The sequence below is a fragment of the Cornus florida genome, unplaced genomic scaffold (assembly GCF_030987335.1).
Source record: "Cornus florida cultivar Cherokee Brave unplaced genomic scaffold, ASM3098733v1 CherokeeBrave_3.0.0_Hap2_Chr10, whole genome shotgun sequence".
NCBI classification, from domain to species: Eukaryota; Viridiplantae; Streptophyta; class Magnoliopsida; order Cornales; family Cornaceae; genus Cornus; species Cornus florida.
Window position 1 is genome coordinate 68269414 of NW_026775580.1, and position 17599 is coordinate 68287012.

At 32.6% G+C, this 17599-nt stretch overlaps 1 protein-coding gene across 1 annotated transcript; it reads right to left on the minus strand.

Moving 5' to 3' along the window:
* Positions 1-798: 798 nt before the first annotated feature.
* Positions 799-15661, minus strand: LOC132277786 (octanoyltransferase LIP2p, chloroplastic-like). The gene is made up of 2 exons (XM_059779633.1): positions 15585-15661; positions 799-1066 (listed from the first exon to the last, which is right to left on the minus strand). Exons 1-2 carry the CDS (start codon positions 15659-15661, stop codon positions 799-801), a joined length of 345 nt encoding a protein of 114 aa, XP_059635616.1.
* Between the last annotated feature and the right edge of the window lie 1938 nt (positions 15662-17599).

Here is a 17599-nt window from a genome sequence, read left to right on the forward strand (position 1 = left end):
GACCAATTCACAGAAAATGGTGTTCAAAAACATAGATGCACAAAAAGGTAAAAAGCTTCATTAGTAGCACGATTTTTAGATAATACATTCCTTTAGAACTCAAATAGTAACACTTTTGAAGCTCATATAAACCTAGCATACCAAACAATTAGATAAATTACACAAACTGAAAAAAACATATATAAAAGGATTTCTAAAACATACCAACCCAAACACCAGTTTAACCTTCAAGCCGGGAAACTGTGATAGAAAGTGCCGAGGAAAAAGCAAGACTGACCACCTCCTCAAGTGCCCTGAGGTACCAATGGAGATCCATCTTGTAATAACATAGATTGATAATAGGGTACATAACTAGCTACAGAGCAATACATGTGCATAAAAAGTTAGGAAATACAATAAGGTCAGTTGGCATCATAGTCAATTGCTTCACATAGCCAAACAATCTTTTAGTATAATCCAGCATTACCCACAAAATGAGACTATATTCTAAGTAGGCGTTCTTATCCCGAATGAGAGACTTCTAAAATTTGATTTTTGCCATACATTCATGTCACATTTATATTTTGGGCAAGCATATATACCAAATTTCATTATTATCAAATCATCATTCATATTAAAGCTGCAAAATTCCATTTACTCTTTATTCCATAACATTTCTATTCCTTCTGGTTGTCACCTATTAATGTGGCTTTGAAGAAGAAGCTCCAGAGTATACAAATAAACTCTTGATGTTTCTGAAATCGTCATCCTTTAAAACCCACTAAACTGAAAACCAAAAATGATGAGTTTAATATCCAATTACCTGCCTGGTCCATGATATGTAACTTCCCCGTCATGCTCGGTTCGATACACATCGAAAGGTGGATCCTTTATGTCAAAATTCAAGAACTCTTCTGAACTGCCAGTACCCAATGTATAAACAGGTTGGTGTTGTAGAATGATCAAAGTGTCAGACCAATCTTCTTTCCTTTCAATCAATGCCTTCCTCTCTTTGATAATGGACTTTTGACAACACCATGCTTCTCCATATGGAACTACCTCTTTGTACAGATCAAAACACGCACACCTGTAACAAGACAATCTCGAGCTGATCAAGCATTACAGTGTACAGAAGGTGTTTGTTAAAAAGCATGATTTTTCCTTTGTGGGTTATAGAGGTGGACTCTGGTGTTTTGAAATCAGACCGAGACCAATTTGATCTCTTTGAATGCTTTTGAGATAGAAATGTTGGGATTGTCCCCAAATTGAGACTCGCCACAAATGAACTCAACCGAAACTCAGATCCAATGATATGAATGAGTCCTCAAGAGTAAATGAAGATGTACCAGGGAACAAAAAAATTCAAAGAAACACAGTTGTTTCCTTAATGAATGCTATCCAACTCTTTAGTACATTCAAGAGACTGCCACTTCATTTCATCTCACTCTTAGGTCATCTAGCAAATACTCAAACCCCCTTGAATGTACTTTTCAATAGAGACCAAGTTTTGATTTAAGGAATTAAGGAAAGGATATGTACACACGAATTTTGTATCTGTAAAATAAATAACAAAATAAGGAGCAAATAATCAATTTTATTAATATTTAATAAGCGGGTACAATTCTCTGTAATATTCTTTACAAAGAAATAATGTCCTCTGATTCGATCTCCTAAATCTTCGGTGCAAGTGCTTCAATATTTGATGTTGAATCGGCTACAACAAACTTTCTTCAAATTTCCGAAAAATGAAGGAAACTTGAATTGATTTCCGATTGAGAGTCATAGAAGCTTAATCTCAAACGGTTGAATGAAAGACTTTGAATAGGGCGGGCACTTGTAGAACGTGCTTATAGTCTTTTGTATTCAAAGTGTTGAATCTTCAAAACTTAAGTGGTGAATGTATGTAGAATTCAGTAGAGCTTTCTTCTTTTCTCCCTCCCCCCTCCCCCCCCTCGCTTCTATTTATAGACTTCATGAAGGGACAAAATAGTCATTTGAGTCACTTTGGATAATTACCACAATTATTGTGATGTTTCCGATTTTCACCATTTTCCAAATTTCTGGAATTTTGCCTTGTAGGGGCATTTTTGTCTCTTTTGTTTTGCATACCGGACGCCGTGGAGTGTACCGGTTATATCCGAGAGTTGATTGGGGCATTTCATTGAGTCCAGGACTCTTTGAAATATAAGAGTGGTCATTTTTGTATTTTTCTGTTTTTCGGGCCGGATGGTCTCGTGTGGGATCCACTACCAGAATTTTTGCGTACGGGGATTTTTATCGGGTCCATTAGCATTCCAGGCATTTTATTTAATGTATTTTATGTGATTGTAAATTATTATGTGTGTATGTGTATATATGTTTATGTGTGGTGTAAATTAAAATAAAATAAAAAGGAAAAATGAAAAGAAAATGGTGGGGCCCACTCTTCCTTTGTTTTTAATGGTCAAGAGACCATCTCTAATCTCATTTCTCTCCCGCTGCTCTCTCTATTACTCTCAACTTTCATTTTTCTTTTTTTTTCACTTCAAGGTTTCAATCGTTGATTCCTCTCTCAATTCTTGGTGTTTTTAAGTGCCGTTTGCGGCAAATTGAAGCTCACAGCGAGACCTACAAGTTGATAGGAGCAATTCCATGGTTGGTGCACCATAGAAAATTCAAAATCCTAGGGTTTGAGGTGAAAAAAAAATTGGGGGTTTTGCATAAAATTGAAGTATGGGTCTCTAATTTGCATTTTCTTGTTCCTTTGTGAGTCAATCCTTGTTATTTGATGCTAACATGCTTAATTGAAATTAATTACCTCTATAATGATTTTATTGTGGGTATGAAGTTCATGATCATATGTGTAATTGTTGATTTGTATGAAAAGCATGCTTCATTATCAATTTCTTTATGTTATTGCATTGACAAAATTGCTAGAAATGATACATGGAAGCTTATGGAAATTTTCTTAGAATTATTGTAATTTCTTTATGTTATTGTGTTGACAAAATTGCTAAAAATGATACATGGGAGCTTTTGAAAATTTTCTTATAATTATTGTAAAGTATGTTTAATATGTTAATTTTTCCATGCCTATGATGCTTAATAATTTATTGGAAATTTTATGTGGAAGTATGTTAATTGTGTGATAATAATTCTCTCCATTTTCATAATATAAAAAAGACATGTGATATGCATTCATAGCATGGGCATGAAAAAGGGTACAATGATTTGATAAGAATGAAAAAGGGGATTTTTGGGGAGAATTTGATGAAACGGTTTTGAGAAAACCCGGTCGCCGCGGAGTCACCAAAGGCCGGTGTGTTAATATAGCCTAGAGGGAACTAGGGAGATGCCCTAGCGTAGTTGAGCTATTTGGGCCCCAAATGATGCTGCGGAAGTATCAAAGGTCAGGGACAGTAGCCAATCCTTTTCTCGTGTCGCTGCGGAGTCACCAAAGGGTGGGTTATATTAACAGTCTGTAAAGTGATGGAAGTTTTCTGGAAATGGGGAATGACATGCATAACATTGCAATCATGGCACGAGATTTATTTGCCTTGAACTTGGAATTGATATTGTGTTTCCCGGCTTTGCATGACCCCAATTCCTATTGTCCTATTCTCTGTTTGGATTCACAGGGTTTCAAGAGGTGCGTCTTAGGCACTACCAACTGAGCTTTACGCTCACCCCATTATTTAACATTTTTCAGGGCTGGGAAAGGAAATAGTGGATGCCGATCCCTCTCAAGCATGAAGAGAACACTAAAGATCTATTTTGATACCTTTTGTGTTTTGATTAATTTTTGTAAAGTCTCAAATTATGGAAAAGAGTATTAATTTATTTTATCATGACCATGTAACATAACTAAGGTATTTGACTATTTTTGGATGTAAATTGAGACTATGTAAATGCTTAAGTTAAATGGAATGACAATGATGGGCTAACTTGAGCAGGTTGTTGATGTTGTGGTATTGGGGAATGGATTATATTTTTTTTGTATTGTGTTGGGACAGGTTGGATATGTCTTCCAAGAAGGCCATTGATTTTTTTTTTTTAAGCAGGTTGTTGTAGGCCTTTTTTTTTTAGTAGAGGTCATGCTGATTTTTTTTTTTTTTTAAATGGTATCGGTTTAGAGTCGTTACAATTATAATTTGGATAATTATCTATATATATATATATATATAAAGAATAATTATAATTTTATTTAACTAACCTAATCTCCAAGTGGGTCTGGTTAGTTAGCAATTTGAAATTGACCCATTAAAGGGGGTTGGGTCAATTGAGTAGTTTGGGTTGATATATGACCCATGTTTTGTAGTGGGCTTAGATTGCTTAGATAACCGGCCCATATTTCAAAATGGGTTAGATTGATGATAAGCCCAAATTATAGCCTGAACTTATCATGTGAATTTTTTAGTGTCTACAAATTGCCTTCACTTCAAGTCTCAGATTTGCTTATGCTTGCTAGGTACAGAGGGCTGGACTTGAGGAAGAATTTTTTTTTTTTTTTTTGAATAATTAATAACCCCTAATGTACATGGTTTTGTCATGCACGAATTAGTTCGTAATGTCATGTATAGTTTAGTTAAACAATGATTCTAAATCATTTTTAATTTTTATTTATTTATTTATAATAATAATAATTATTATTATTTTTGACAACATTTGTCTTCTTTCAAACACTTATTAATATAATAAAATAAGTGTACATGCAAACTTGGAATGCAATCACTTGAAGACAAAATCATCTTACTAACCAATTGGTTGATTTGCATATAGGAACCGCTAACAACTCCTCAACAAAGTATGCTTGTGATATGAACTTGATTTATCCGAATTTATTTGAAATGTGGCATATCTTTAGATGGATTCTATCTCTTTAGGAGACCTCTCTCTCTCTCTCTCTATATATATATATATATAGCCTCTAGGTGATAAGGGAGAGAACTGCACATACGTCGGAAAAATCTCAGGTATATAAAATGGTTTGCTATCTATTCATGCCCTTCCTTCTTTATATACGTGTATGTATATATGTATATATATATATTTATATATATGGACTTTTACAGTAAAGTGGTCTTAGTGTAAGTATATTATCCATAGCCAAACGTAGTTTGCATATTTACAAATACATGAACCAAGTTCTATTTTAGCCCTTTATTAAGCTGAATTTATATTTTCACCCCTAGGAGTTTACTTTATGCACAATTTACTCAAAGAACAACTTATTCAAATATTAGAATTTTGTCAAACAGCACTTAAGAACTGTTACATAGCGCTAGAATTAGGAGACACAACACGTAGTCTACAAAGAAGAATTGAAGAACTTAGATCTAGAATTCTACTAATACAAAATATTTTAGAAGCTAGACGGCAACGATTTTAGTTTATGAATAGACTTGACTTTAATAATTTAGATACTTCTATAAAATGATTAGGACAAAATCTAGATTATATTAAAGAACAAGTAGTACAGAATTCTAGTCTAAATAATTTAGATAATAAGATAATATTAGTCGCAATTAAAGATATCAATAGTGATATTAAGAATATTGCTAAAAATCAGAAAATAATCATAGACTCTTTAAAATCCCTTAAAACCGATATCCAAAAATTATTACAATAGTTTTATGAGTACCAGTAGTCCTGATTATTTAATCGTGTTAGCTGAACTTTACAAAATTGATAAAGAACCCATAGGATTTACTAGCTTTAAAATAGACGTATACTCAACTAATATTCATATTAGACAAAATAACTTTTTAATCCAGTTATTACTCCAGTTATCTGATAAAGTTAATAAACTTGAAGATAAATTAGAAGTAATACAAGAAAGTATTCCCAGTGAATCTTCTAAAGAATTATCTGAATTATCAGATAAAATAAAAGAAATAAAATTATCAACCAATAACCAGTCCTCTCCTGCAACAGCCAAGCGTGTAAATTTACTACAACCTCAACCTCATAAGCAAATACCACAATGGCTATTATCCTTAGAAAATCCAAAGAAATAATGAGAGTCGAAGATTTATATGATAATGAACATGATGCTAAAAAATATATAGAACAAGGAATGAAGAAGGTAAAAAATAAAGTTAATCTTTATTCTAATAATTTATTAGATTTTCAGAGCAAGATATATAATCATTTTAGCCAAAGAAAAGTAAGTGCAGTTAACAATCAAGTTATTTTAAACCTTATAACACCCGAAGCATGCCAAGAATTAAATGATAATAATTTAGAACTTATGCATTTAGGCTTCATAATGATAGGATTAGTAGGATTAAACAGAGCAGAAATAGGAACTAGAGCACTTGCTTATATTTATGATGACCGATGGAATAACCATCAACAAGCACAAATAGCCAGTGCCGAAATAGACTTAGCCGACAATGTCGCAATAGTAGGATGTATTCCCAATTACATGATGACTACTAGAGAATTTAGTAAACATATTAAGATAGTTATATCTACAAAAGGATATAATATGACAGGACAATTTGAAAATCTATTAGTTAATACTTTATTTATGGGAAAGGCAGTTAATCAGTATAACTTAAAATTTAAAGCCCAATTTAGTGAAATAGTTAAACCTTTTAGTAGCAAATATGTCCAGACGATAGAAGCCAGAAAAGTAAGCAGTATTACCCATGAAGGAACAGAATGGAAATTACCCAAACTCACTACTATCCCTAAAAAGATTCCCGAAAATAATATGATATATGTTTCAAATAGCGGAGAAGCTAGCATAAGGTTTAGTAATTATAAAAGACAAGATAATTTAGTTGATGATACTCAAGAAGAGTTTTTAACTACACTAATAGAGATAGAATCTCCTGAGGAAATAAATGTCCTTTAAGATAGATTAGAAGATGAAATTCTAGATAAAATAATGTACGATTTTGATAATTTAGAATTAGAAGCGTTGCAAGACAAGTATCCAGAACCTAAATACAAACTAATCGAAAGTATTTACTTAGGACAAGGAAATAATGATGATATTAAAAAAAATATTCTAAGTGTCGGATTTAAATCCTTCTATACAACATTAGAATTAAACACAGTAAAAGAAGAGTTAAATGTAATAGAGCATAGAGAAGGGAAAGCACCAGAAGGATTAGACTCTCAGTCAATCGACCAAGAAATGAGTGACTAGAGAAAGACTAACACGTCAGGTAGTAATACCCTAAGTGATGACTTTACTACTGGACAAAGATTAAACTCCTCACGTGAAACTTATGTAGAAAATAGAAATATACCAGATATGTACACATGAACACAAATTCGTAGATAATATGATAATATACTAGCGCAACAATCAGGAATAATATTAGACATAGCAAGACACGATCCCCAAGACTTGGCAAAACTAATCGAAAATTAGGAACAAGATTGTATTCGGTAATCTATTTTGACCAATTTTGACAATAGAACTCAAGCCTTAACCTATTGTGAAACCCTATTAAGAGGAACCATTCATGACTGGTGGCAGGCTTATAAAGTAATTTATCCCAATGATTATGCCATCTTACGTGATAATTTTACCATTCAAGGCTTTACCAGCCTCATTAGAAAAGTATTAGTTGGTGAAGATAGATTATTAGATGACACCTTAATAAAACAAAACGAAGCTTTACGTAATTTAGAATTATTATAGATTTGTGATTTTAGATACATAAAAAACTACACCAATAAGTTTTTTGAGTATTTTGCAGCCACTGGTAAAACAGGTAATAAAACATTACTTGATCGATATCTTCAGAAGTTACCCGGAAGTGTAGGAACTAAAATATGGGAAAAATGGTTAGAAAATCCTAGACGTGATACGCTAACCATAGGAGATAGAGTTAATCATGTGTGTAACATGTTAAAAGTAGAGTGTCGACAACGTAAAGAGTCTAAACAAATCAAAAAATAATTTTATTATACGTGTAGACAAATATATTTTCCACCCCAGTATGGGTGTATGCCTCAGAAAAATTACAATTATAAGCACAATAAACCTAAAAAATATAATCTGCGTAAAAGCGAGACCTACAAGAACTTTCGTAATAAAAAACCTTATGTCAGAACTAACCCTAGGCAATTCAGAAAGCGGCCTTGGTATAAAAAGAAAAAAATAAATAAAGATTAAAACGACAACAAACACAATGATAATAAAGTAAACACTTTACCCACAAAGGAAAGACACTACAAATGTTTTATTTGTGGAGATCCAGGACACATTAGACCAAATTGCCCTCATCGATACAAACAAAATCCTATTAAAAGGATACAAGAAAAGATCAACATACTTGAAGATATGGAAGAACAGATAGAGGAATTATATGAACTAGAAAGTATTTATGACTCTGACGATGATAATGAAAGTATATATAGTATCGAGAGCTTAGATAGCAACTTTGATAATGATGAAGACTTTGAACAAGGGCTTCATTTCCTAGAAGATTTCGTTTACACTATAAGTAATCCATCATGTCAGTATAGCTTAGTTAGTTTTCAATTTTCTTTTTATCCTTGTAAATAGTGCAATACATCTATTAAAAAAGGTCATTATTGTGAAAATTATTGTAAAACTTTATTATGTCATAATTGCTATACAAAATATGAAGATAAGTAAGAAGATATTTTAGTCGAATCTATAAATTCAATATATAAATCATCTAGTCCAATTCAATTCCTAGTAACATTGGAATTTAGAGAAAAATTAGTTCAAACTTCAGCTATGCTTGATACTGGAGCATCTAAAAGTATAATTCAAAAACATTTAGTCCCAGACGAAGCCTTAGTAAAGTTAAATTATAATGTTAACATGAGCTAGTATAATAATGAAAAACTTCCAATAACCCATTGTGTTCAAAACATTCCTATATTAATTAATAATGAAAAGTTTGTTTTACCCCAGACTTATATAGTTAATAATATTCCTAGCACCTATGATTTTATCTTAGGATTAAATTTTATAACCTCACTCACCGGAGGATTTATGTATACCCCTACAGGTTTACAGTTTTTTAAAAAAGGAACCTTTATTCCATCTAGAGATCCTTATATTCTTCAAAAAGACAAAGGAGCCATTACATATGTTAATAATTTACCTATGACAGAAGAAATGACAGAAAATTTATTTGATATATCTGAATTTTTAGAAGACGTTTCTGAAGCCTTAATGTTTCTTAGTCATCTTGACGAACCAAAGATTTTCCTTAATAATAAAGTTATATTAAAAAACTCCAAACTAAACATTGATAATCTTATAAGACTAGCTGAAACTACCGAGATTCTAGGTGAAAACCCCCAGAAACACTGGTATAAAAATAAACTTGAAGCAAAATTAAATATAATAAATCCTTTTATAACTATAAAGACATAAGATAATCCTCATACCTTAGACGATCAAGAAGAATTCCAAAAACAAATTAAGGAACTGCTATTACTAAAAGTAATAGAAAAAGTAATAGTAGACATAGGAGTCCAGCTTTTATGGTTAGAAATCATGCCGAAATAAAAAGAGGAAAGACTCGTATGGTTATAAATTATAAATGATTAAATGATAATACTTATGATGATAGTTATAAAATCCCTAATAAAGATGTTTTAATAAATCGAATCCAAGATAGAAAATGATTTTCTAAATTTGACTGTAAATCAAGATTTTGGCAAATCCGGATAGCTGATGAATCCATTGAATGGATAGCGTTCACATGTCCTGAAGGACATTATAAGTGGTTTGTTATGCCTTTTGGATTAAAAAATGCGCCACAAGAATTTCAGCATAAAATGGATACTATATTTAATAAACACTCAAAATTCTGTTGTGTTTACATCGACGATATCTTAGTCTTCAGTCAAACTAAAGAAGAGCATAGAAAACATCTTGAACTTATATTCAACGAGTTTATAACACAAGGACTCATTATAAGTAGTAAAAAGATGATATTAGAAAAACAAGATATTGAATTCTTAGGTTTATACATAAAAGATGAAAAAATAGAATTACAATCTCATATTGTCAAAAAGATTTTAGACTTTCCTGATAAATTAGAAGAAACCAAGTTGTTACAAGCATTTTTAGGATTATTAAACTATGGTCGCAATTTTATTCCAAAATTAGGACAATTAGTAGGACCTTTATATTCAAAATTAGAAAAACATGGTCAAAAATATTTCAATACCCAAGACATAGAATTAGTTAAGAAAATTAAATCTTTAGTCTCTCAGTTAGAACCTTTACAACTCCCACTTGAAAAAAGTTATAAAATTATTCAAATAGATGCATCAGCTCTAGGATGGGCAGGGTTACTTCTTCAAAGACCAACAAAAGAATCTTCTCGAGATGAAGAATAAATATGTCGCCATGTTAGTGGAACTTTTAATAAAGCACAATCTATTTTACCCTCAACAGATCTAGAAAATCTAGGAGTAACCAACTCTATTGAAAAATTTCAGATATTCCTTGATAAAGAATTTCTTATACGAACAGATTGTGATAATATAGTTAAATTTGCAAATAAAGCAAAACAACAGTGGATGTCTGCTAAGAGATGGATTTCCTTTATTGACTGTATTACTGGAAGAGGTTTTAAACCTATATTTGAACATGTCAAAGGAAAAGATAATTATTTAGCAGATATTCTATCTCGTTTACTAATTGATTATTAAATTTTGCAGGAATGGAAATCAAGAACAACAATAGTTATAGCCTTATACCAGGCACTTCTAATCTTCTTTTGATTATCCAAAACCCAATTCAACAGTTTTGCGCTAGACATAATCTTTTTCCTGACCAAAAACTTATTTTAGATAATATTTGGTTTTCTAGAAACAACCCCAATAGAACCCTCGTCAGAAATCTAAACACTTTAAGCGAATATTTCGTATCATCTAATAAAGTGTATCAGAATTTGCAGCAAGAACATGAGACTCTTATATCTCATTATAAAAAGTTAAATTTAGTTTATCAAAAGACGACAGCAAATCCCACAGAACTAACTATTTCTGAGCAACGGACTGATGAAGATGAAAATCTTTAGAAGGTTCAATTTTTGCAGGTATAAACCAAGTATGCCAAGTTATTATCCATGTTTTCTCCCACATACAGAGAAATCCTGAGACAACAAGTTGAGCTCTTTCCAAAAGACATCAAAGAACTTATCCTTAAAGAAATTAAGTCAGATACGCTCAAGGAATGGGTTGATATCCAAAATTACCTCAGAAACAACAGTCCACCCAAAGGAACCCGTTATAACTATATTTTCATAAGATTAATACAAACAGGCACTGACATACCAATAGCCATTATCTTGTTAGATGTAGACCCTATTTTCTTTATTCCTTTTGAAATAATTAGAAAAACCATTTTCTCTACTAAAACAACCATTTGTTATTTAAGCAAACTGTTAGAACTAGGAATGATCTACAGTGTCACTATACCCAATGACATGCCCTTAGAATATTTAAATTATTTATGTAATTTTCCCAACCGTTTAAACCAAGCCATTGCCTTCGAATAGAAACTAACCCAAAATTTTATGCCAGAAAGTCCAATTCTCCTTCAAATCCATAGTACTCCCCTAGAATGGGTAAAGGATGGAGCTATAATTTTGGGACAGCATCGAATCTACATTCATTCTGATCCTATTGAAGTCAAAATTCTTACCCAACATGTTGATTTTGTAAATAACTTTCGTAATGAGATAGAACCAGTTACCTTTAACCATTTTGTGTACTATAAAGCTTATCGACAAATTAACCCAAGCTATAATCCTGGTTTCAGACTCTATGATCATAATATCAACATGAAATTTTTTGTTAAAGCAAGAATTCCTCATGTCGTTAAATCCCCTCCAGAGATTGAGATATCCCCATAAGTTGAAGAAATAATAAATGAAGAAAAGATGTTGTTAGAACAATTTGATCTTGCCTATAGAAATGAAGAAACCAGCTCACCAGACAGTACTGATGAATACTTGGCCCGCAGGCATGCCAGAGCAAGAGTTGATAGTCCAACAGATAGCACTATCGACAGAAATTTGTCCAATATGCAAGAATTCTAGTGAAAAGCAAATTCTCCACAGTATACAGGAAAAAACAGCTTCAGCATTCAAGAAAAGTAAATTCTCAACAGTGTACAGTTAAAAGCAGATCCACCGAAAGCAGATTCTCAATAGCAAAAGTAGATATAATTCTCCAGAAGAAGACATCAACAGTTCAACAATAATTCATGTCATCTTATCTCTAAAGCATCTTGAATCTCAACCATCCATGCAACATCTTCAAGTTCAATCGCTGATTTATCCCTTTTTCTGCTATAAAATGAGCCTCTCTGCTCAAGTAAAGATCATCGAGTTTTAAGGGCAATCAAGTCTAGAATCGTCAAGCTTTTCTGTAGTTTTCAGTGTGTTTCTTTTGTGACTTCCTTCAGTTTCTTTTATTTTTGAGTGTTATCTTTCTGTAAAATATTGTGTGAGCAAGTATCCATATACAAACAGTGTGTATCTCTGTATATATATCTTATGAAATAAATCATCCAGTTTGCTTTCACTCCAAGAATTTTCTTATCCCTATTTAGTTTTTTAAGTACTTTCGGGCAAAAGATTTCTGTCAACAAAAGATTAAATATATAGATTTTATTTAGCCAGACAGTGTATATCCTAGAATTTTCTTGAATCCAACCAGTACAAGTAGCCTTAGTTTTAATTTAACAATTTCTTTTGTGAGTTGACTCGAACTGTTGGCTTGTTGGCCCGTTCTTTGCCGGTGTTCAGGCATTTCTATAGGGCGTTATCAGGTTCGGTAGTCATTTCTGTGATTTATTTGTTATTTTACTTCTATGTTATCTTGCTTGCTTTTATCCGGTCAGATCCAACTCAATTTTGGTATCAGAGCCTATACTGTTTCGTTAAATTTAATTTATATATGATCTTTTGTCTAAAGAAGTCTATAAGTCCATATTAATCCATCTTAATTAAAAGGTAACAAAAAATAGTTTGTTAAAAATATTAAATAGTTGTTCAAGGATCTTTCCGTATACTTATTTCATGTTTTAAAGCTTTTATGTTATAATAACATATTTTGTTGGGTCAAAGTATCAATATAAGTTGTTGTGTGGTTTAAAGTAAAAAGTAAAGTCCATTTTAGAGAAATATTGCATTGGTCAAACTAATAATTGAAACTTTAAGACCTTGTTTCCATTTTAAAGTAACATTTGGGCCTTAGACCCATGTATTTATAAAAATCCCTTATATATATATATATATATATATATATATATATATATATATATATGTATATGAAATATATAAATATATATACGTGCAAATCTTTCACGTCATCAATGTCTGATGTAACCCATCTCTCATTTTAAAAGTATATTTTTTTTTTTCCTTCGACAAGGATGGAGTTTTCTTTTGGGAAAATTACATATAAATGGAGTCAAAGTTCTATATTTACTTAGAGACTGAGTCAAAGTTCTATATTTCTCTAAAATGGATTGCTGAGGTGGCACATGGGTTTTTACTGTTTAAAAAATTGTGGTGCCTAAAATGCCCTTTCCTAACAAAAAAGTAGTACCTTCAGTTCAAAAAAGTAATACCTTCAGTTCAAAAAAGTAGTACCTTCGGAGAAAAAGTAGTACCTTCGCGGGTGTTTAAAAAACATGGTACCTGGACGCCAAAAAGTAGTACCTTCAGTTCAAAAAAGTAGTACCTTCGCGGAAGGGTATTTTAGGCACCACAATTTCTAAACAGTAAAAAACCATGTGCCACCTCAGCAATCCATTTTAGAGAAATATGAAACTTTGACTCAGCCTCTAAGTAAATATAGAACTTTGACTCTATTTATATGTAATTTTCCCTTTTCTTTTTAGTTGTGTCGAAGAAGCCAAACGGGCAGGACTATCTCGTGTTTTTTTTTTTTAGATTCAATTTTTTTTTTTGGCCAGAAAAGAACCATTGTGGGCTTCATTAGAAACTAGTGTCAATGTTTATGATAATTTGAATTCCAACAAGATCCCACTTGACCAGACCAATAGTCTGATATGTACAATACAATAATGATCCATACAAAATAAAGACTTCTAGTAGATCCTACCATTTGCTCTCTGAAAGTCTGCTTTCAGTATTGTTGGATAAGGCAATTTTTATGCAACCACAGATTTCCATTACACACCAAGGTACGAGCATTCTAGCGACTTTTATTTATTTATTTATTTTTATTTTTATTATTATTATTTTTTTTTGCGTTTAGGAGGCCTCATCGTTCCTTTCCTCGGATTCTCTGGAGTTTTAATCTCCATTTTCGGCTCCTCCTATCTTCTTTGGAGTTCCAGAAGTTCTTGACAATATGCAAGGCACTCTGTGTGGTATGCCGCTGCTAAGTCTTTTATCAAGTCCTTCCTTTTAATGATACCAATCATTCGGCTGGGATCAAATCGAGGGCGGCGGCGGAGGACGGAGAGACGGGTGGAGTTTGAGTTCACCCATTAGTCTTGAGACACTGGCATACTCATGCCATGCCCCTCTTTCTATGACTTTTTCTGGGCTCTTAACAAAGTTTAAAACAAACCCATTTTCATAGTACCAGGTGTGTGTGTATATATATATATATATATATATATTCATTTAGATAGGACAACTTTAATGCCGGTTCTACGTATACGGGTTAAACTCAATTGGGTCTGACCACCAATCTTGCCTTTTCTTATTTGACATTCAGAACTCTGGATGTGAAAACCATTTTTTTTTTTTTTTGGGTGTGTGTGTGTTCATATTAATAGGTTTCTAAAATACGAGGAAAAAACTTCAGGAAGATTCCGCCGTCCTACCAATATTTTTGTCCCCAGGTACTGTCTTCAATTAAACTCAGAATAAAAGATACCAATTAGTGTCGTGTATCCTTGTATTCAATCTGGTTTCTTTAAGTTCAAGCTGTTATCTGCAGCTTGGCTAAACAATTCCCGGACCTGCTTTAACCCCTTTTCTGCAGCTTCCAAAGTTTTAAACAAACCCATTTTGAGGACTTGCATGATATGCATATGAGTACTGTTATTTCGCCTGACTTAATTCCGTATGTTACTGTATGTCTTACTTTAAAATCTAAATATATCAACACAGCTGTTAACAAAAATTAGAAGATCTTTTTTCTCTCTCATCCAAATAAAGAGATAATGTCCATCCTCTCTCCACAGCTTCCACTTTGGTGCCGAAGAAGTATTTGGTTGCATTGACATTCACTGTTCAATATCAAATATCAATAAGTATGCCCCTATAATTATTCTTGCAACATTTTTTTTTAAACGCCTGCCATGGTACTCGTTTTGATTTTATCTCTAATGTCCACCACAGTTCACATTTTGGTGTTGCAGAAGGGTTGACAGGGTAGGATGGACTTTGGAGTTGTGTTAACATCCGGGAGTCGCATCAACAAAGGTACGCCAATTTATATATATATATATATATATATATATTACTGTTTAATCTTTAATACACATATATGTATGCCAAGTTTTTGACATTTCGGTTTGACACCCTTGAATGGTGGCTTTGGATCTGCATTCTACCAATTCAAATCAGACCATAATTTGTCTTCTCCACGAGAAATTCCACCATCTTTTGATTTTATACCCATCAGTCTTTTTGGACAAATTTGTTTTATGCCCATCAGCTCTCAAGGGCACAATTTCTTTGATTTTAATATCCATCGTTTGATTTTGTAATCATCAGCTCTCAATGGCTTTTTTTTTTTAATTTTTAAATACCCATCAACTCTGTCGGGCATTGTTTCTTTGATTTTAATACCCATCATTTAATTTTGTAATCATCAGCTCTCAAGGGCATTTTTTTTTTTTTTTTTAAATACCCATCAGCTCTGTCGGGCATTGTTTCTTTGATTTTAATACCCATCATTTGATTTTGTAATCATCAGCTCTCAAGGGCAAATTTTTTTAATACCCATCAGCTCTGTCGGGCACCATTGCTTTGATTTTAGTACCCATCATTTGATTTTGTAAGGGCATTTTTTTTAATACCCATCATTTGATTTTGTAAGGGCATTTTTTTTAATACCCATGAGCTCTGTCAGGCATTGTTGTTTTGATTTTAATACCCATCATTTGATTTTGTAACCATCATAATTTTTTATATGACCATCAAATTATCACTTATTTCTTTTGATGAGTCATAATTGTATTTTTATTTGTGTGTGTGTGTGTATATATATATATATAATCAATGTCACATCTCTTGTATTTTCAGCTATCCGCTTCTTAACTCTAGTGCATCAACCATGGTGCTTTTTAAATGCTTCAAGAAAAGAACCGTGACCATCATTGAAAGGGAAGGTGACCCTCAAGAAAAAAGAACAACATTAGATGTGGATACAACATTTATTGGCAATTCCTCTCTGCATTTGCCAAGGTCATTGTCAAATGCTCAATATTTCCTATCCCAATGGTCAAGGGTGTCTTTATGCAGGCTCACCAACCTTGGATTTAATGAGAATAATGAGAATAAATCCATCTCAGAGGCATTGATATTGGATTTAGCACTCCATAAAAAGGTCGATAAACCAGAACAATTTGCACTTTTGGGACATAAAATGCATGCTAATGAGGTAGAATGGAGTAATGCTTTAAAAGTTTTAGCAGAGTTGTCATTTACTGAAGGATATTTTGAGTGGACAGAGGACATTGTGGGTCACCATAACTGTTACTCAAGAATTGACTCTAGAGGGGGGGTGAATAAAGTCAATGGCCAATTTTCGTAATTTATAGAAATACAATTTCTAATTAACAATATAACCTATTGTGCAATAATCAACATATGAAATCAAGATATGAAAGTAAACAATTTATAGCACAATTATAAAAGAGATAAGGGAAGAGAAATTGCAAACTATAACACGGCGATTTTTGCGAGGTTCGGAAAACTCCTACTCCTTGGCTCAAGATCCCTCTTGAGACTTCCCAATCCAATATAGCTTCTCCTTACGGGTGGAGAGCAAACCTTGATTAGAAGTAACTCCTTGCTAAGAGAAAACCTCTCTTAGTCTTCCTTTGGGTTACACCAACCCTTACAATATCCTTGCTAAGAGACCACCTCTCTTAGTTTTACATAGGCCACACCAGCCCTTACAATTTCTTTGCTAAGGGAAACTCTTCCTCTTAGTCTTACAGCAGATTTGTAGATAGAATTTGTAGTACAAGAAATCCTCTCAAGAACTGATACAAATCAAACCTCACAATAGAGTATATATGAAGTCAAGTGAAGCTCAAACTCTAAGTATGAAATGTATGAGAGATGATGAGGAAAAAATGCAGAACAAAAGCTCTGTATAATGGTAGAGCAAAAAGCTCTCTTGGATGCACTTGAATGAATGTTCTTGAATGCTCTCTCAAGTAGTATAATAGAGTAGAAACTCTATGAAGATTAAAACAAGAGCAAAAGCCCTTTTGATCTTTTACTAGAATCTCTCAAAAATAGAATAAGCGTGAAATGAGAGAGAAGAATAGAAGATGAGAACAAAAGCTCTCTTGCAATGTAATGTCTCTCAAAATGGTAGGTGCATTCAGTATGCTAGCCCTCTGTATTTATAGAATTTTGAGACTCAATATAGCTGTTACAGGTTGTTGGGATCAATT